Source organism: Mus caroli, unplaced genomic scaffold (genome assembly GCF_978045245.1).
Source record: "Mus caroli unplaced genomic scaffold, Mus_caroli_1 scaffold_4, whole genome shotgun sequence".
In the NCBI taxonomy this organism is placed as follows: Eukaryota; Metazoa; Chordata; class Mammalia; order Rodentia; family Muridae; genus Mus; species Mus caroli.
In genome coordinates, this window is record NW_028227259.1 from 125,590,805 (window position 1) to 125,610,847 (window position 20,043).

At 47.2% G+C, this 20,043-nt stretch overlaps 1 protein-coding gene across 1 annotated transcript in view; it reads left to right on the forward strand.

Moving 5' to 3' along the window:
* Positions 1-11,712: 11,712 nt before the first annotated feature.
* Naa25 (N-alpha-acetyltransferase 25, NatB auxiliary subunit) overlaps positions 11,713-20,043 on the forward strand; it is a 46,095-nt gene continuing 37,764 nt past the window's right edge. Inside the window, exon 1 of the mRNA XM_021161999.3 lies at positions 11,713-11,788. Within this exon, the coding sequence (XP_021017658.1) occupies positions 11,731-11,788 (58 nt within the window). The 5' untranslated portion in view covers positions 11,713-11,730. The remainder of the gene's footprint in view (positions 11,789-20,043) is intronic.

Sequence of the window (20,043 nt, forward strand, 5' to 3'; positions counted from 1 at the left end):
TGGAATTCTAAGTCTACGCTGGCGTGTAAACTGCAAACAACATACAGCTGTGGGACTGGAGAGACACGTCTCCACAGCTAAGAACGCTTGCTACTCTTGGAGAGTTTGGTGTTCGGCACCCACAACAGGTGTTTCAGAACCGCCTGTAAGTCCAGCTGTAAGTCAGGATATCAAGAGATTAATCATCATCTCATCATCATCGTCATCGTCGTCATCATCGTCATCATCTTAACAAAAGCAGAGCACAGAGGCCCATGCTTTTAATCCCAACATTTTGTCCTCAAACTGCCTATGTAGTAAGGATCACCTTAAACTCAATCAATATCCTCCTGCCTCCATCCCTGCCAGTGCTGGTTTTGCAGGCTGATGCTACCGCATCCAACTAATTGCCACGTGCTTTTATTTCCCTCAAATAATATTTTAGGGAACTGCGGGCTCACTGCTGGCTCTGCGGCTGCTGCGGGTGCCCGTGTTTCTGTTTTGTTTGGGGCTTTGGTTGTTTTGAACTAGCAAACTGTTTCTGAACGCGATGGCATCGTTTAACGTTCCCATTGGGAGTGGAAGAAAGTTCCAGATGCCCCCCCCCCACGTGTTCCCAGGGTGATATAAATACATCCTGAAGAAATAAACAAGAGAATGGCAGTCATCCTCGTGTCTCCTGGAAACAACTCACAGTCCTCGATGTGAAAGTGACTCAGAGGCTCCTCTGGAGTTTACTGGGGGAGGAAAGGACAACTCAGGAGGAGGAGGACAAACAGCGAGGAAATGCTGAGTTACCTCAGCCTCCGCCTCCGCCTTGGCTTAAAATTTTGGGTTTGTTAAAAATTAAAGATTTTGGCTCGGCATGGTAGCACACGCCTTTTACCCCTCTCCCTCCCAGCTCTGAATAGGCAGAGGCAAGTGGATCTCTGTGAGTTCGAGGCCAGCCTAGTCTACAGAGGGAGTTCCAGGACAGCCAGGGCTACACTGAGAACCCCTGTCTCAACTATTTCATACATCATGTGTGAAAATGTCATGATGGAAGCATGTGCTACTAAAAACACTTAAAATTAATAAGATTTGGTCGTGGATATCCCCCCCCCCCCCCCCCCGGTCTCCACACGCGTAGCAGATTAACTGAATCTGAATGTCCTAATCTAAACATCCCCTCTGGGCTCAGACAGTTTCCACACTGACTGTGGAATTTTGGATAAAGCCCCAAGGGAGGTGGTGCCCTGCCCTCTGAGCCCAGCCAAGCTCCAGGCTTTGCCAGGCTGGGGGAGGGGAGCCCCTTATCCTTGCAAAGACTGGCATTACTACCAGCACCCCCTCCCCCCTTCACGCCCATCTTCCCAAACCCTGCCTCAGCTCCTGGCTCAGCCTCTCCCTGACCTGAAACTTCCTGTGCTGGTACTTGCCACTAGACCCTTCCCTTCCTCCCTCTGTGGATCCCAGCAGCTGCTGAAATTCACCGATCCCTGGCCTGAGGCCCTGCTTGTCCTAGGACCTCATGGAAGAGGCCCCATACTTGCTGAATTAGATCAAGTTGTGCGTGGCTTTTAACTCTAGCTTCTCCCACTTGATGGTTTGGGGTTTGCTGCTTCCTGATAGACATTAACCATTACCCACGGGGGAGGGCTGAGGGGGAGTGGCTGGAGAGATGGCTCAGCGGTTAAGAGCACTGACTGCTCTTCTAAGGGTCTGAGTTCAAATCCCAGCAACCACATGGTGGCTCACAACCATCCGTAATGAGATCTGACGCCCTCTTCTGATGTGTCTGAAGACAGCTCCAGTATACTTACATGTAACAATAAGTAAATCTTTTTTTTTGCCGGGCGGTTGTGGTGCACGCCTTTAATCCCAGCACTTGGGAGGTAGAGGCAGGCGGATTTCTGAGTTCGAGGCCAGCCTGGTCTACAAAGTGAGCTCCAGGACAGCCAGAGCTATAAAGAGAAACCCTGTCTCGAAAAACCAAAAAAAAAAAAAACAGTAAATCTTTTTTTTTAAAAAACAAAAGTCACCCTCCTAGTCACTGACCAACACCAAATTTGTTTTCTCTTGAGACAGGATCTAACTGTATAGCCCTGGCTGCCCTGGAGCTCCCTGTATCGACCCAACTGCCCTCAAACCCTCAATGCTGTCTGCCTGAGTGCTGGCATTAAGGACATGCACCACCACACATGACTCCAAATGGAAATGAAATCGAATTCCCCTTGGAAATGTCTTTTTACTCATTAGTGCTGTTGTGTGTAGCAGGGATGCTGTTAGCGTGGCTTTGGGTCTGAATCAGGCCCCTCCTCTCGCTGTGTAGGTTCCAGGGATTAAACGTTAGTTATCAGGAGTAAACAAATACATTTACCCTCAGAGCCATCCCAAGAGTCCTAGGTTCCTTTTTATCTTGCAAGAAGTGAATCTCTGGATCCTTGGCAATGGAGGCAGTGCCCAACCCATGCCGTCTCTTCCTCCACCCATCTTCTTCTCCAAAGCTGCTGGGACAAATATAGTGTCTGTCTGTGTTAGTTTACATTTTATTGGGTTATAATTACATACAGTAAAGTTCATAAATATTTTTATTATATTTATTAATTTGCAAGTCAGTGGTGATAGTGTACAGCTTTATGCCCAGCATTGCGGAGGCAGAGACAGGTGGGTCTCCAAGCCAGGCTGGTCTACAGAGTGAGTTCCTGAACAGCCTAGACTACACAGAGAAACTCTGTCTCAAAAATAAAATAATAATAGTAATAATAATAATAATAATACACACACAAAGGAAATGTATTCACAATTGTACATCCAAGCCATTCTGTTGTCTGATTGTCTTGTTAGCACCTATGGTAGTAGCTCCATCCTCGCTCTTTTCTCCATTAATTTCTGTGTCCATGGACTTGCCTGAGGATTTCATATGAAAGGAAGCATACAACTGGCAAATCTTGTGGCTGGATTTATTTAGTTTATCTATCTGTCTGTCTGTGTATATATCTGTCTGTCTATCTTCCCATTCATCTATCATGAGTGTGTATATCTGTCTGTCTGTCTGCCTGTCTGTCTATATGTCTGTATGTCTATCTGTCTACCTATCTTGCAGAGCATTTTCTACCTCTGCCTCCCAAGTGCTGGAATTACAGGTGTGTGCCACCACACTTTTTATGTGGTGCTGGGGCTCGAACCCAGTGCTTCGTATTTGCTGGGCAAGCACTCTGTCCACCCCTTTCCCATGCTTTCTTTTCTGTGCTGAAGGTCACAAGCTACACTGTGCGCTGAGCACCTGCCTCAGCCCTGGTTCCATTTTTTGTTTTTTCATAGTCGCAGCAATATCCATTATTACTGGGGACACAGTTGTGAAACTGGCGCTAGAAGTCAGTTCCCCATGGGAGGCACTCGGCTCTGGAACATTCCGGGGGTGTGTTTTCTGAAATGCAATGTGCACACTATTTTTCCAGTTCTAAAACAGAGAGCCGTTGGTGACGCCAGCTATTGAAGAGAAGGAGGAATGATTGGGGGTTAGATTGCGGGCCAGCCATGCTGTTTGGGCAGGAAGGAGGGGGTTCAGCTGACATCTGGGGACTCATACATACTCATACAGAAGACAGGGATTGGACCAACATCCTCAGAGCATGCTGGGACACCTTCCAGGCTGTCTGGTTACCAGGCAGAGTTCCCTGGAGTTGTGGCTCTATCCCTCCCCTGATAGCTTCATCCTTCAGTACCTGCGCAGAGCCTTCTGGTGTCTGCAGCGGGAGATGCCTCACAATCACGTGCATCTTAACCTGTTTAAGTTTTTTTTTTCCAGAAAACTCTCTCTCTCTCTCTCTCTCTCTCTCTCTCTCTCTCTCTCTCTCTCTCTCTCTCTCTGCTCTACCTAAGAAAGTAAACACCCTACCCAGCATGATGGCACACACTGTAACCTTAGCACTTAGGAAGTAGAGGCAGGAAGAGCAGGGATTTAAAGTAATTCTCAGCTACATAGAGAGTTCAAGGCCAGCCTGGGCTACACAAGACCTGTTTTAAAACTGAAAGCTGGGGGGTTGGAGAGATGGCTCAGAGGTTAAGAGCACTGACTGCTCTTCCAGAGGTCCTGAGTTCAATTCCCAGAATCCACATGGTGGCTCACAACCATCTGTAATGGGTGTCTGATGCCCTCTTCTGGTGTGTCTAAAGACAGCTACAGTGTACTCACATATATTTTTACAAAAAAATCTTTAAAAACAAACAACAACAAAACTGAAGCTAGGCAGCCAGGTGGTGTCAGCATGCCTTCAATCCCTGTGAGTTTGAGGCCAGCTTGGTCGACAAGGCTATGTAGAGAGACCCTGTTTCAAAACAGCCCAAAATACAAAAGAACCTGAGAGTAGTGGCCTCACCTTAATCCAACAATCTGAAGACATAGGGTGGGGAAGTGGGAGGTTGGGGGATGGGGAGGTGGGAGGATGGGGTGGGGAGGGTATATCTATGAGTTCCAGAATGGTTACAGCTACACGGGGAGACAGACACTGTCTCAAAAGCTAAATAAATAAAAATCCAATGGGAGTAAGGCAGGCAGTTTACAGTGTGTGTGTGTGTGTGTGTGTGTGTGTGTGTGTTGGGGGGGTGGTGTTGAAATGCCTACCTTTAGGTTTTTATCAGCTTGACAGGAGCTAAAGTCATTCAAGAAGAGGGATCTTCAGCTGAGAGAATGCTTCCATTGGACTGGAGTATCTTCTTGACTAAAGATTCATGCTGAAGGGCACAGCCCACTGTGGCTAGTATCACCCCTGGTCAGGTTGGTCTGGGTATAAAAGAAAACAGAGCAAGCCACGGGGAGCAGGCCAGCATGAACCTTCCTCATGGCCTCTGCATCAGATTCCTGCCCTGAGTTCCTGTCCTGACTTCCCTCAGTGACCTGGAAGCTTAAGACTCTTTCCTCCCTGGGCTGTGTTTGGCCATAGTGTTTATTCCAGCTATAAATACCCCAACTAAAACACCTCTTGATGGCATAAAGCTAAGCTCCTTTGTAGAGATGGCTTAAAGGCTGCTTTCACAGAGGGCCCAAGTTCAAGTTATCAGCCATCCACACAATGGCTTATAACAGTCTCTGAACAATTCCACGGCGCCTGACACCCTCTTCTGGCCTCTGCTGGAAGCGGACAAGCATGGGGTATCCAGACATACATGCAGGCAAGGCATCCATGCCCATAAAACATAATAATGAAAAAAGTGTAATACAGAGAACAACACTAGGGAACCACAGAATATGATCAAACTGATCAAAAGAATAGAAACACACATGTATCCAAAGCAAGGGCTACAGAGATGGTTCAGTGTTGTTCACTACAGAGTGCTTGCTGATCTTTTTTTTTTTTTTTTAAGATTTTTATTTATTTTATGTATGAGTGCTCATTCTGCGCCATTCTGTACACCGTTGCGCCAGAAGAGGGTGTCAGATCTCATTACAGATGGTTGTGAGCCACCATGTGGTTGCTGGGATTTGAACTCAGGACCTGTGGAAGAGCAGTCAGTGCTCTTAACTGCTTAGCTATCTCTCTGGTCCTACTTTATTTGTTTTTTGTTTTTGTTTTTCTGCAAACCAAGTTGACTTCAAACTCTTAGAGATCCGCCTGCCTCTGTCTCCCAAGTGCTGGAACTAAAGACGTGTGCCACCAAGCATGCTTAGAAACACACTTTCACCACAAAATCGACAAAGATCTAAAAGTTTGAGAAAGGACCGAATGGACAAGAGAAAGTCACTCTTTACCTGCGGATGCTAAGTGCAGATTGGCACCACCTTGGTGGAGGAAATACTTACCTAAGCCTTAAATGACAAAGCAACTCAAGTCTCAGCGACTAGAAATCGAGACAGCAGGAGGATAGACGTTCAAGGTCTTTAGTGGTAGGTTATCTTGAGTATGTAGTGAGTTTGAAACCAGCCTGGTCTCCAAACAAAACCATTTGATGACAGTTGAACTACATACATCTAAATAATGTGTAAAAGAACTCTACATATAAGGCTGGGTATGGTGGCACATATTATTAATCCCAGCATGTGGAGCTAGAGGCAGGAGGATCTTTGTAATTTTGAGGCCAGCCTGGTCTACATATTGAGGGCTAAGACAGACAGACAGGACTACACAGTGAGAGCGCAACCAAAAAAAAAAAAAAAAAAAGAGTCTAAAAGGCCAGACAAGGCAGCTCACAACTTTTTAAAGGTGGTTGAGTCAGGATTATTGATGTGAATATCAGACAAGCGACAAGCTTTAGATCCATAGTGAGACAGTCTCCAAAATTCCATAAACAAGGCTCAGTGCTTACGGAGCAAATGAGCAAAGTTGAGGACCTGGGTTTGACCCTTCCAACTTGTGTAGAAATAAAACCATGTATAGAGACGCAGGCTTGTATCCCCAGCGCTGGGAGGGAGAGACAAGTAGATCTCTGGGGATGTCTGACCAGGAAGCCCATGGTCGAGTTGGCCAGCACCATGTCCCAGTGAGAGACCCTGTCTCAAAAGGCAGTAAAGAGAATAAAGTCAAGAACGCACACATATGTGCACCCATGCAAGCATGTTTTGCAACACACCTAAATTCCAAGCACAATTCTGAAATAATATACATCTGATCAAAAAATCGCCTATGGTCTGTTTTATTAAATGAGAAAAAATAAGACATGTTCTTTCTAATATTGAATATTGGAACATGGCTGAGGCCATTTGCTCTCGTTTGTCACCTAGTGGACACAATTAGAATTGCAAGGAACCTCGGCTCCGGATTAAGCCAGAAAGGGGATGCAGGTCGAGCCTCTCCATTTTGATGAGGAAAACGGACTCCTTGAATTTTTGCAGGTCAAGACCATAACCAGTTTATCTAAACTCTTTTTTGTTGGTAATATTTATTTTCATTATTTTGGGAGCTGGAGAGATGGCTCAGCAGTGAACACTGGCTGCCCATGCAGAGGACCCAAGTTCAATTCCCAGCACATAGTGGCTCACATCTGACTGTAACTCCGGCTCCAGGGTATCTGACGCGCTCTTCTGGCCAGTTTATTCTGTGAAGAGTGAAAGGTTAGGAGGAGGTACCAGGACGTCAAGACCGACTTGAAGAGTCTTTTGGGCAAGACACCCAGAGTCAACACATCCAAGTCCTGCATCGATATCGCTTCCTGTACCCCCCAGCTGTGGTGCACAGTGTGGTGCATCCGTGGCTCTTCCTGCCCATTAGGAAGAGGACCTCTTCCAAGAGCAACTCCTTTAGCCTATCTGGAAAAGTTGAAGACACCATTTAATTAGCACCTGCTGTATACCGTAACGACACCTAGAGGTGTTCCGGGTTCTCAATAGCAGAACAGAGGTGGGGTTTTACGTTCATAGGGAGTCACTTTGTGCCCTGAAATGACTCAAGCCTTTCTTTGAAAGGGTGTGGAAGCTGTCTTTGCAGAGCAGTTAAGGACAGGCCTACAGTTGGCTCCTGGCTTCCCTCTCTCAGGCTCTGGGGACAAGGGATAAGAATGATTCACCCTGCTTAAATTCTAAACAGACTTTAAGAATACAAGGAAGTGTATCCCATTGAGGGCTGACCTGACATTCTAGAGACTTCTCTTAGGAGGCCTATAGCACCCTAGCCTTGTCAAGTCCAGAGCTAGCTGCCAAGCCAGTCTATGTTCCCATAGAGCACAGACATCTGAGGTAACAGTAAAGACAGGGGAGAGAGGCCATAGGTCTGGCCAAGAACCAGCTCAGCTCCACCCTCCCTCTCCCCACACCCACAAGTAGTAAATTTTTCCACTCTGAAAATTCTTTTCATTATTTTTTTTTTCTGACAAGGTTTCTCTGTGTAGCCCTGGCTGTCATAGAACTCATCCCATAGACCAGGCTGGCCTCAAATTCCGACTTACCTGTCCTCCCAGTGCTGGGATCAAAGGCAGACCCCACACTACCCGGCTGTCCATTTTGCAAATCCTTGAGTCTCAGGTTCTTCACCCATTCCTTTCCCTTGAGTCAGACTGAACCCTTGCCTCCTTCCTCCTCTCCCATCTTATCCAAGCCATTCCTGGTCACATCTTCCCAGAATGGTCTAGAGTCACTTTATCTAACTCCTGCCTTCCTACTTAGCTGTTCAGGTGATTTTGCTTTGCTTTGCTTTGTTTCTTTGGAACCAGGGCCTCATGTTGCCCAAGCTGGCCTCAAATGGGTTATGTACATAAGTCTGGGGTTAAATTTTTTTTTTAAAAAAAGAATAAGCATCTGTATTTACATGTGTTTATGTGCACTGTGTGTGTGCAGTGCCCATAGAGACCATAAGAGGGCGTCAGATCACTCAAAACTAGTTACAGGGAGTTGTGAGCTAACATGTATGTAGGGAAGGTATTGATTCCCTAATTGGTTTTTGATTGTGTCAATAAAGGAGGTAGAAGCTAATGGTTGGGCAAAGAGAAAAAGGTGGAATACACCTTTAATCCTAGCACTTGGGAGGCAGAGGCAGGAGGATTTCTGAGTTCGAGGCCAGCCTGGTCTACAGAGTGAGTTCCAGGACAGACAGGGCTACACAGAGTAACCCTGTCACAAAAAAACCAAAAAAACCAACCAAACAACAACAACAACATTTTGAGCCCAAGGTTTGTACAGGAAGAAGTGTTAAGCTCATTATGAGAGCAGAGTGTTTGGTTCACAAAGTTTCATGGGAATCAGGCTGGCATGGTAGGTCAGGCCTGGCGTCCCAGCTTCCTTGAGGGCTGAGGGAAGGGGATCACCCGGACTGCAGAGGAAGTTCAAGCCCACCGTGGACAAGTCCTGTGACTCCCGTCGAAAAATCAAAAGTAAAGAGAGTGTTAGGGATGCCATTCAGTGGTAGAATGTTTTCCAAGTATGCATGAGGACCCAGGCCCAATATCCCGATCAACAAAAACAAACCAACAATAAACCCCCCACCAAGCTAGTGTGGCAGCATACATCTATGCTCCTTGAATTGAGGAAGTTGAGGTAGGGGGATCAGGACTTTGAGGCCAGCTGAGACTATGTCTCCAAAATCCAACACAAGAGGCTGGAGAAGGGCTGGCAAGATGGCTTGGTGGTTAAGAGCACCAACTGCTCTTCTGAAGGTCCTGAGTTCAAATCTCAGCAACCACATGGTGGCTCACAACCATCTGTAATGGGATCTGATGTCCTCTTCTCGAGTGTCTGAAGACAGCTACAGTGTACTTATAATAAATGAATCTTAAAAAAAAAAAAAAAGAGGCTACAGAGATAGCTCAGCAGTTATGAGCTCTGTTTGCTCTGCCGTACGACCAGAGTTTGGTCCCCAGCGCTCACGCTGTGGCTCACAATGTGCTGTGACTCAAGTCTGGGGATCTGACACACTCTTGTAGCCTCTGATATGTAAGGGAGTGTCTGTACACATAAAAAGAATAGGGCGGGAGCGGGCTCCAGGGATGTGAGATTTGGATAAGCAAGCATGATGTCTTGGCTTCTGATCCTGAGCACACATGGGAAAGGCTGGGCTTGCCTTACTGTAGCTTTAATCCCAGTGATTGGGGTGTGGTTGGGAGCCAAATGGAGGATGGCAGAAACTTGCTGACTGCCAGCTCAGCTGAAAAAAATAGCCCACTCCATGTTCAGTTGAGAGACCCTCTCTCAGGTGAATGGGATGAGGACTGACAGAGAAGGACAAACGGCCACCTTCTCTCGCCTCTTCAGGTACTCATCACCCCCACACATGTATGCATACATACAAAAATACTGAGAACATTCTGTGTACTGCCTGGGTCTATGTAGTTAAAAATTCTGAGCCTAGGCTGATTCAGGCGTGTATATGTGTGTGTCATTTTCAATGTAAACTTTAATTAAAAACATTTATGTGTATAAGCATTTTGTCTGCATGTACAACTAACTGTGCAGCACCTATATCCAGTGCCCAGAGGCCAGATGAGGGCCTCAGATTCCCTGCAACTAAAGTTACCAACAGTTGTGCTGGGAACAGAACCTTGGTTAGTTTTCCTTCCATTCTTCCTTCCTTCCTCCTCCTCCTCTTTTTCAAGACAGGGTTTCTATGTGTAGCCCTGGCTGTTTTGGAACTCAGACCAGGCTAGCCTAGAACTCAGAGATCCATCTGTCTCCACCTTCCAAGTTCTGGGGCTAAAGGCCAGTGCTGCCAGACCTCACTTTTGTCTATAGTTTCTAAAAGATAGAATCAGCTTTCACATTTTTACAGTGGATTACAACCTTTCTGAAGCTGCAACCTTTTAACACAGGGCCTCATGTTGTGGTGACCCCCACCCCCAACCATGAAATTATTTCATTGCTACTTCATAACTGTAACTTTGCTCATGTTACCAATTTTAATGTAAACATTTGAAATAGAATGAGAACCACTGGGGCTGGTGAGATGGCTCAGTGGTTAAGAGCACCCGACTGCTCTTCTGAAGGTCCAGAGTTCAAATCCCAGCAACCACATGGTGGCTCACAACCATCCGCAATGAGATCTGGCGTCCTCTTCTGGAGTGTCTGAAGACAGCTACAGTGTACTTACATATAATAAATAAATAATAAATAAATAAATAAATCTTAAAAAAAAAAAAAAGAATGAGAACCACTGTGGTAGCCGGAGAGCCCCTCCACACTTTGGGTATTGGGAGTGCCCACACAGAAACACACATGAAATAAGCCTTTAAAACTTGTAAGGGACACATTGAAACAGTTATACATCTGTACAGGGTACTATGTATTGCCCCATACTTTTATACATTGTGTAATGTTTAAATCCCTAAGCTAAATCAGCTCAAACATGTACCATTTCTTCTCCTTCTTTTGAGACAGGGTCTTCCTATGTAGCTAGCCCAGTCTGACCCTTACTAGCCTCTTGCCTTAGCTCCTTCAGTGCGGTAGTTACGGATATACACCTTACATACCACTAAAGCTACAAGATTCACTGGTCTGTGAAAGTGTTACAAACGTCAAGTCCAGTTACATGCTGCTGGAGAAGAGGCACCATGAACCGAGGGAAAAATTGTTGGGGCAAGGAGGAATGCCAGCCAAATGGGGCAAGCAACCACTTGGTGGGAGAACCTTTTTATTTTTATCCATTTCTTTATAGGGACAGGGTCTCTACATAGCCTTGGCTGTCCTGGAACTCATTATGTAGACCAGGCTAACCTCGAACTCAAGGAGATCCGCCTGCCTCCGCCTCCCGAGTGCTGCGGATACCTTTAGCTCCTTGTCACTCTCGCCTCCCAGATAGCACTCATACATAACCCTGGGTCGTGCGATTTGTAAATCTGTACAAAGAAAGCTCATTATTCCGTCTAGCGCCGTGGGAATGTTAAAAGCAACCTACTTAAAGAGCTTGCACTAGTGTCTAGCCACGCACAGCACTGAGTTCAGGGAACGGGTGGAGGAGGGCTCGCAGGCTTTTTCTACAGTTTCACTGTTGGGCAAGCACGCTCCCAGGGCTCCCACTCAACAAGTTCCAGGTTGCTTCACCATCAAGGGCCAAAACCAACTGGTTCTTCTAGCTGTTACAGTCAGCGAGATTAAACCGCATTCTCGCTCTCCAAGCCTTCAACCGCGACAACCGCCCCTGGGGTCCCGATGACTCCTCAGGCAAAAAAAGAAGAAAATCAAACCACACCGCCAATTAAAGGAGAGGCGAGCCACCCTTTCTACGCAGGCGCACTCCGCCGTACCTCCCCTCCACTATCGCGATACGTCGGCGAGGTCGACGCTGGCCCTTTAACGGCCCCTTCCCGGGGACCTGCTCAGCGCGTGCGCACTGCGGTTCTGCGCTTGTCATCATGGCGACGCGGGGCCATGTGCAGGACCCTAACGACCGGCGCCTCCGGCCCATTTACGGTGAGTACCCCGGAGCCGGTCTGTTAGCCACCACGGCGAGACAAAGCGTGCCCCGGTTCGGGCGAAGGCCAGGGAGGGTCGCTGGGGCCGCGCGCGGGGCGGGGCGGCGAGGGGGCGGACCGCGCGGTGCGCTAGGCCGCAGCCTCGCCCTCGCTTAGGCGCCGACCCCGGCGTCGCTGGTCCCGGAGGCGACACGACAACGGCGGGTGCGCGCCGCTGTCAACGCTGCGCGGATCGCGCCGCCGCTTGGAGACCGGCGCTCCCGGCAGGTTGCTTTATTCCAGCCGCTCCCGAGGAACCCCCGCGGGGTCTTTCTTGCAGGTGACAAGCGGTCCGGCGCAACGGTGGGAGCGCTCGCCTCGGGAGGGGAGATACTCCAGTGATGATGGCTCTGGGTACCAGGATGAGGATACTGGGAGGGCTGTCTTACAGGATGTAGTCTAAGTGCACGTGGGGAAACTGAGACCCGGAGAAGGGAAGGGGCTGATGCAAGGTCACTGAGACCCGAGTCCCATCCTGATGCTGGAACAGCTGCTCTGGGCACACGTGGGAGGCGGGGGGGAGGGGGTCGCGGGCCCAGAATAGCGGGCAAGAGATGGCAGGAGCTGGTGTTGCCCGAGCGGTCGGCCAGGCTGCTGGAATGGAAGGTTTTTTTGTTTTGTTTTGTTTTTTTTTTTTTTACCTTTTAGCACCGTGTCTGAGGTTTATTCTGTGCCTCTTGACTTCCTCGTGCTTTAGCTTGCGTGGACTCCTCTCCACGGCGCGCATCCCAAACCCCGCAGGCTTTCAAGATGTGTCTTTATCGTCATCTCCCACCGTAGTAGAATAAAAAGAATCACCTTTGCAGTGACTGAGATGTTCTGTTATTGGAAGTGGTGCCTTATTTATTTATTTATTTAATTTTATTTTGCGATGTCTCGCTCGCCTCGTTGATGGTTGTATGGTCTTGTCTCAGGTAATGATGAGGAAGGGAGCTATATCAAGGTCAGTGCTTTTTTTTTTTTTTTTTTTTTTTTTTTGCTACAGCAGACCTCAGTTTTCAGTGTGGCTATGGGTTTTGGGCTCTTTCGTTTTTAGGGGTTCCCCCCTCCCCTTGGCAGAGTGGGTGCTTGTGTCTCTAGCAAATTGGTACAAATGTGGGTTCTTGCCAGTTTGATGTCTGTGCACCACATGCATTCCTGGTGCTTGAAGAGGGGCATCAGGATGTCCTGGAGCTGTAGTTACAGACTGTTGTAAGCCAGGATGTGGGTGCTGGGGCTGGAACAGGACCTCTCTATGTGGCCCTCGACTGTGTGGAACTCATAGAAATCACCTGCTTTCTGCCTTCCGAGTGCGGGGATTAAAGGTGCCACCAAACCCAGCTGCTCCTTCCTTCCTTCCTTCCTTCCTTTCTTTCTTTTTTCTTTTTCGAGACAGGGTTTCTCTGTGTAGCCCTGGCTGTCCTGGAACTCACCTTGTAGACCAGGCTGGCCTCGAACTCAGACATCAGCCTGCCTCTGCCTCCCAAGTGCTGGGATTAAAGGCAGGCACTACCACTGCCCGGTGCTCTTTTCTTTTTTTAAGTACCAGGTCTTGAACTCCTTAGAACTGGACTCAAGCTTTCAGCTCCCCTGCCTGTGCCTCCCAACTGTTGGGATTACAGTCACATGGCCCTATGTCCAGCAATCACACTTTCATATGTGTGTGTGATGACATTTTTTTTTAAAGATTTGTTTATTTATTATATGTAAGTACACTGTAGCTGTCTTCAGACACACCAGAAGAGGGTGTCAGATCTCGTTACTGATGGTTGTGAGTCACCATGTGGTTGCTGGGATTTGCACTCTGGATCTTTGGAAGAGCAGTCGGGTGCTCTGAGCCATCTCACCAGCCCGACATTTTTTTTTTATTCTATTTGTTGAAGAAATGTTTTTTGGGCGTGTGTGTGGTGGGGTGTGGTCACATGAATGACATTGTGAGCCTGTGGAGTTCAGAGGACATCATGCAAGAGGAAGTTGGTTCTTCCCTATCATAAAGGTCCTGGGCTATCATAAATGTTATCAGGAATGATGGTAAGTACACCTCACCTCGCCATCTCAACAGCCCTTGGTGCTCTGTTGTTTGATGGCTTACCTTCCCATCACTTGTTTCTAGCAGTAATGGCCCTGTGGTAATCAAAATGAGTTCAGAACACTTAATCCAGTCTGTGCCCTTGAGCTTTCAAGGCGCGCGCGCACGCACGCGCGCACACACACACACACACACACACACACTCCCTGTAGACAGCTGGAGCAGGAATACTATTGCTCTTAAGTGATTTATCCAGCTCAGATACATCCTGGACTTGGGATTTGAACTCCAGGCTAGGTGTCTTTTTTTTTTTTTTTTTTTTTTTGGTTTTTCGAGACAGGGTTTCTCTGTGTATCTCTGGCTGTCCTGGAACTCACTTTGTAGACCAGGCTGGCTTTGAACTCAGAAATCCGCCTGCCTCTGCCTCCCGAGTGCTGGGATTAAAGGTGTGCGCCACCACGCCCGGCCAGGCTCTTAACCACTGTGTTAGAAGTTGCGTCACGTTGATTCTTCTAAGATTGCAGGGGTGGGGGCTAGCGGGAAGAGGACTCAGATTTCCCCATGGCTGCACATCCTGCTTTTGCAGTCCCCGTGTGGACCAGGCTTGTCTCTGACTTTCCACTGTCCTGCTTCTGGGTAATAGAAAGTAAAACCTAAGTTAAGGGTTCATGGTTTGTGAATCACATCCTTACACAGACAAGGAATGTTGACTTCTCCTTTTTCTGAAAAGTCTTTTATAAAAAGACTAAAACCTTTTTTTTAAGAATAATTAGATTTATAACATTGTTCTTGAAGACCAAGGGGAACTTTATTGGTCTTATATTCAGTTATGTTTTGAATTGCTCAATAAAAAGTACCATTTTACATTGCCAAACATCAGGATATATTTATTAATCAGAAGCGACAGGTCATATTTTCAAAGTGAAATCTGAATTATGTGGCTTTTGTTAACAGCTAGTAGAGAGAGTAGAGGAGGGCTTCTGAGGGGCTAACATAAAGTGGATAGGCCTTGCTACAGGCTTCGTACTTAGAGCTCCTGAACTGTATTCAAACACATCAATGCTCCCAAACAACTGGTAATCCTCAAATCCAGACAGTACTAGCTGACCCATGAGCAAGCTCATCAGCTTGTAGCTCAGCCATAGATTGATGTTCAGTGCTGAGAGCTAGTCACTGGGAACTGGAGGCTGGACAGATCCGTGGGCTCAGGCTGTAAGCAGTGAGTTGTAGGTTGGGGTTGAACACAGGCTTCTGTAGTCCAGACAGGCCTGCAGCTTCCCTGAGTTGCTCCTGCTGGTCTCAAGCTCAAGACCCTCCTGTCTCAGTCTGTGAGGGCTGGGATTAGAGGCTAGTGCCAAGAGCCATCCTTCTGCCTTTTTGAGATAACCTCTTGCCAGTTCTCACCAGTTGACACTTTTGTTTGAGTTGGGAAGCCCGGTGCTTTTTTCCTGCTATTATTGCCTATGTTGGGGCTGTGAGGTGGCTCAGTGCACAAAGGCACAGGCTGCCATTCCTGATCATCTGAGAGTCATCCTGGGAACCCACATGGTGTTAGGAGAGAACCTTCTCTGGGAAGTTGTCCTCTGACTTTGAGACACACAGCACCAACCTGTGAACACACACATGCACACACAAAAATCCTTTGTTCTAATCTGTTTTGCATTGCAGTCTTAGATTGGATCAGGTGTAACACGGTTACAGCAGACTCCAATGACAGTCACTTCATTGATGAGGTAGGATGTTTCCCTTGGGTGTCTAGTCAAACCATAGGGCAGGTAATTATTCTACTGTAGCTCATTAGTAAAAACTTGAAAGGTCTTCAGTCAAGGGTAATTATTTATTCTGAGTCTTTTATTGGGCAGTGTCAACTGTGAATCTTAGAAGTGATGAGGTATAGGGTGAGTGGTGACTGTTGCACGTTTGCTTGTGTGCGAGAGTGTGTGTGCAAGTGTACCTGTGTGCACATGTAAAGACCAGAGGTCAACCTTGGGTGTCATTCCTCAGGTACCTTCTACCTTGTTTTTTTGACTTCGGGTCTCTTTGGCCTAGCACTTGCTAGACAGACTGTTGAACTCCCAGTGACTGACCTGTGTCTGCCTCCCCAGCACTGGGACACACGTGTGCCACTGTGTTATCCTTTTCACTTGGTTCTAGGGTTCAAACTCAGCTCTCATCTGTCTGCATGACCAACACTCCTGAGCTATTATGCCAGCCCATTTGACTTTCTGTAGAAATTTCACTTGGTGCAATATCTTTTCTTAGCTGGGCAGTGCTGTTGCCTGCCTTTTATCCCAGCACTTGGAGGCAGAGACAGGAAGATCTTTATGAGTCAAGGCCAGCCTGGTCTACAGAGTGAGCTCCAGGACGACTGGAACTACATACTGGACTACTGTGTAGCTAAGGCTACAAAGCTGGGGGAGGGGTGCAAAACAAAACACCACCCAATATCTTTTCTTCTTTAGTGAGAATATAAACACCCCAAAAGCCATGGTAGTGTCTCTCCAGTGTAAGTATGCCACAGGTCAGTGTTTAGCACTGGGGTCAGGGAGAAAAGAAAACAATTGTTGGAAAAAGTTACATGGGATTGAGGATAATAGAATCCTGATAATGAGAGACCTGTTAACCCACTAACCAACCCCAAGAGTTAACAGCAGCCCTAGAACCAATTTGTAGACCAGGCTGGCCTCAAACTCATTGAGATTTACCTGCCTCTGCCTCCTGAGTGCCAGGATCAAAAGCAGGCGTGCGCCACCACGCCCAGCTGTGACCATAACTTTCTTTCTTTCTCTCTTTCTTTATGGTTTTTCGAGACAGGGTTTCTCTGTGTAGCCCTGGCTGTCCTGGAACTCACTCTGTAGACCAGGCTGGCCTCGAACTTTGAAATCCGCCTGCCCCTGCCTCCTGAGTGCTGGGATTAAAGGCGTGCGCCACCACGCCTGGCTCTTTTTTTTTTTTTTTTTTTTTGAGTACACTGAAGCTCTCTTCAGACACACCATTACATTCAGATCCCATTACAGATGGTTGTGAGCCACCATGTGGTTGCTGGGAATTGAACTCAGGACTTCTGGAAGAGCACTCAGTGCTCTTAACTGCAATCTTTCCAACCCCTGTAATTAACAATTTTTATTAACCAGATGAACTGTCATCTTGGAGGCTTTACTGCTGAATAAGCTCACCATTTCCAGTTCTGTCTGAACACTGGCTGGTTCAATTCAGCTGTTCTGACCCAAACTCTTGTCCAAGCTGACTGATTCAAACTTACTTCTCACTGAACTGCTCTGCTGGGCCTCAGAGCAGCTCTGGCAACCTGTTCTAGTCAGCTGGCTCCTTGTCATTCTCTGGCAGGTTCTGTCTTCACCTGCTGCCTGTCTGTAAAACCGTCCCAGTAAAACTGCTTGCTCGCTCTCTCTTTCTCTCTCTCTCTCTTCTTCCCTTCCCTATCTCCTTCTCTCTCTCTCTTCTTCCCTTCCCTATCTCCTTCTCTCTCTCTCTTCATCTCTCTCCCTCTCCTCCATTCTTTCTGTGCTGTCCTCTTGAGAGTTGGGCATATCCTATCTTCATTCAGTTCATTCTGTCAGATCTTTCTCTAATCTGTCACTTTCACACATGACTGCATCATTCACAACCTTAACCTTCGTTGTTTGGGGTTAAAGGTGTATGGATGGCATGTCTGCATTCTAGCCAGGTCACACGAACCTAGGTCTTTGGATGTGATTCCTTGCCAGAGCCGCCTGTTACTAGATTAAATTCCTCTACAGGAGGTGCTAGAGTAGAAATGGAACCAGACAGCAGAGGAACAGGGTCTGGAAAGCTCTTTTCTTTGAGAGGTTGGCCCTTTCCATTTCGTTCAGGTTGACCACACACCAGTTTGTAGCCAGGGAAGACCTTGCGCTGCTGACATTCCTGCCTCCATTCCCTGGATGCTGGAATTGTAGGTGGCTGGCCTCTTGTTCTGGTTTAAAAGGCAGCAGGAAGCACTGAAGGGTTTGTCCACTCATCAGACTTGTGTTCTAAGAGAAAGCTCAGAATATTGGGTCTAAATATTAGATGTTTTTATCGCACTTTTGTTGTTGTTATTATTGGATGTGTTCAGGTGTTTTGTCTGCGTGTGTGTCTGCATCCCATGCTTACCTGGTGACTGGAAGTGAGAAGAAGATGTCAGCGTCTCTGAAGTGAAGGTGTTTGTGAGCAGCCGCGTGGTTGCTGGAAATCAAATCCCACTCCTGTGGTGAGCAGCCAGTGCTCTTGCGAACTGAGCCATTCCTCCAGCCCCCTCTGCTTTTTAAAAGATGGCAAGGCTGTTAGGCTCAGTTCAAGAGGATATAGTCCGTCCAAGTGGGCAAGGCACGGGAATGGCTTAAAATGGGCAAATGATGGACTAGATCACATGGAGATATTCTTTGGTCCTTGTGTGATCCTCTTCCCTCATCTTCCTGATTGCTGGAATGGCAGGCATGCACCACCATGCCAGGCTGGCATTTTATCTATCTATCTATCTATCTATTTATGGGTTTCATGGTGTGGCCCTGGCTGGCCTGGAACTTACTATATAGACCGGCTAGCTTTCAGATCACACCGTGGCACATGTGTATTCCACACATATACAAATAAATACAAAAGTACAATATTTTTTTCTCTTTAATCCTAGTATTTGGGAGGTATAGGTAGATAGATTCAAGGCCAGCCTGATGTACATAGCAAGTTCCACCTAGCCAAGGTTACATTGAGACCCTGTCTCAAAAAAGAAAAGAAGAAGATAACCAGGAAAAAAAGAAAAGTTGAAGGTGATTTTGGCTGCCTATTTTGGCTAGGATACATGCATAAATCCCTAGGTCACCCCTCCCCAATAGTTATAATATGTATCCTTGTTAGTAACAGAAACTTGTGTCTTTTGTTGGGAGGAAACAATAAAAACAAAATGTCACTAAATTCTTGTCTGCACCCTCCATTAACAGAAACAAAGAGAAGTAAAGGTACTAGTGACAATGTAAGAGAGGCATAGTGGAGCCTCGCTGCTGGCTGCAGCAGAGCCTCGGGGAAGGGCTGGTGCTTCACCCTGTGAAGCTTCGCTGCTGTCTGACTTCTTTTTTTTTTTTTTTTTTTTTTTTTTTTTTGGTTTTTCGAGACAGGGTTTCTCTGTGTAGCTCTGGCTGTCCTGGAACTCACTTTGTAGACCAGGCTGGCCTCGAACTCAGAAATCCGCCTGCCTCTGCCTCCCGAGTGCTGGGATTAAAGGCGTGCGCCACCACGCCCGGCTGTCTGACTTACCATGGGGATCCAACAGTCCCCTACCAAACCACAATTACCTGTGAATAACTTAAAAAGACTTACAAACTTAGGCTATCATTAACTAGTGTGTGAATGCTGACCTTAAGATAGCACATATTTACAGAGCAAAATACTATTGAGTTTTTTGGGAGATAGGGCGTTGTGACTACCTGGAGGTCATTGCTAAGTGACATAGGCCAGACACAAAGGAAAGTGTGCCTGCCAGGCCTTGCACTGTGAACACACAGAAAGAGTATTACAGGGTTGTAGGGTCGGTGGGTAGGGATACAAATGGGGCAGTCACTTGGACAGCTGTGTCTAGAATTTGTTGCAGGATTTTCTTTGTCCAATCACATTAGGGCAGTGGCAGGGCAGGCCTGTGATTGGACAGGAAAAGGGAGGTGGAGCTAGGAGTTTGGGGACACAGAGAGAGGTAGCAGGGGAGAGAGAAGAGAGAAGCCAACATGGAGGCAAACGAACAGGAAGATGATCCTGATAGTGGTTTTAAACAGCCACAAGTAGCTAAGATGTTCACAAGGCTAGAATAATTGGGTTAAAGCTTTATCTTTATCAATTGGCTCTGAAATTACTGTATTGGCATCTTGTAAATTGTGATCTTATTGTTATATAAATCTGATTGGATAATTAAGCTTTAAGAGTCATGTTTCTTCTGGGTAACTAGGTATTGAGATGGCTGATCACGGGGTGTGGGGGGCGTTGTGTGGAAGTGAGATGAACTCGATATCTGGGAGAGGTAGCTCAGCGGTGAGAACACGCCGAGCGGGAGCCCACTGGGACATAGTGTTGTGGCTTGCCAGTACCCGTACTAGAGCCGGAACACGGACTGGTGAGGCAGGAGAGATGGCGGGTTGACTTTAATATTTCCCACAGCAAGAATTCCCGTGTCTCTGGGCTGGAGAGATGGCTCAGCGGTTAAG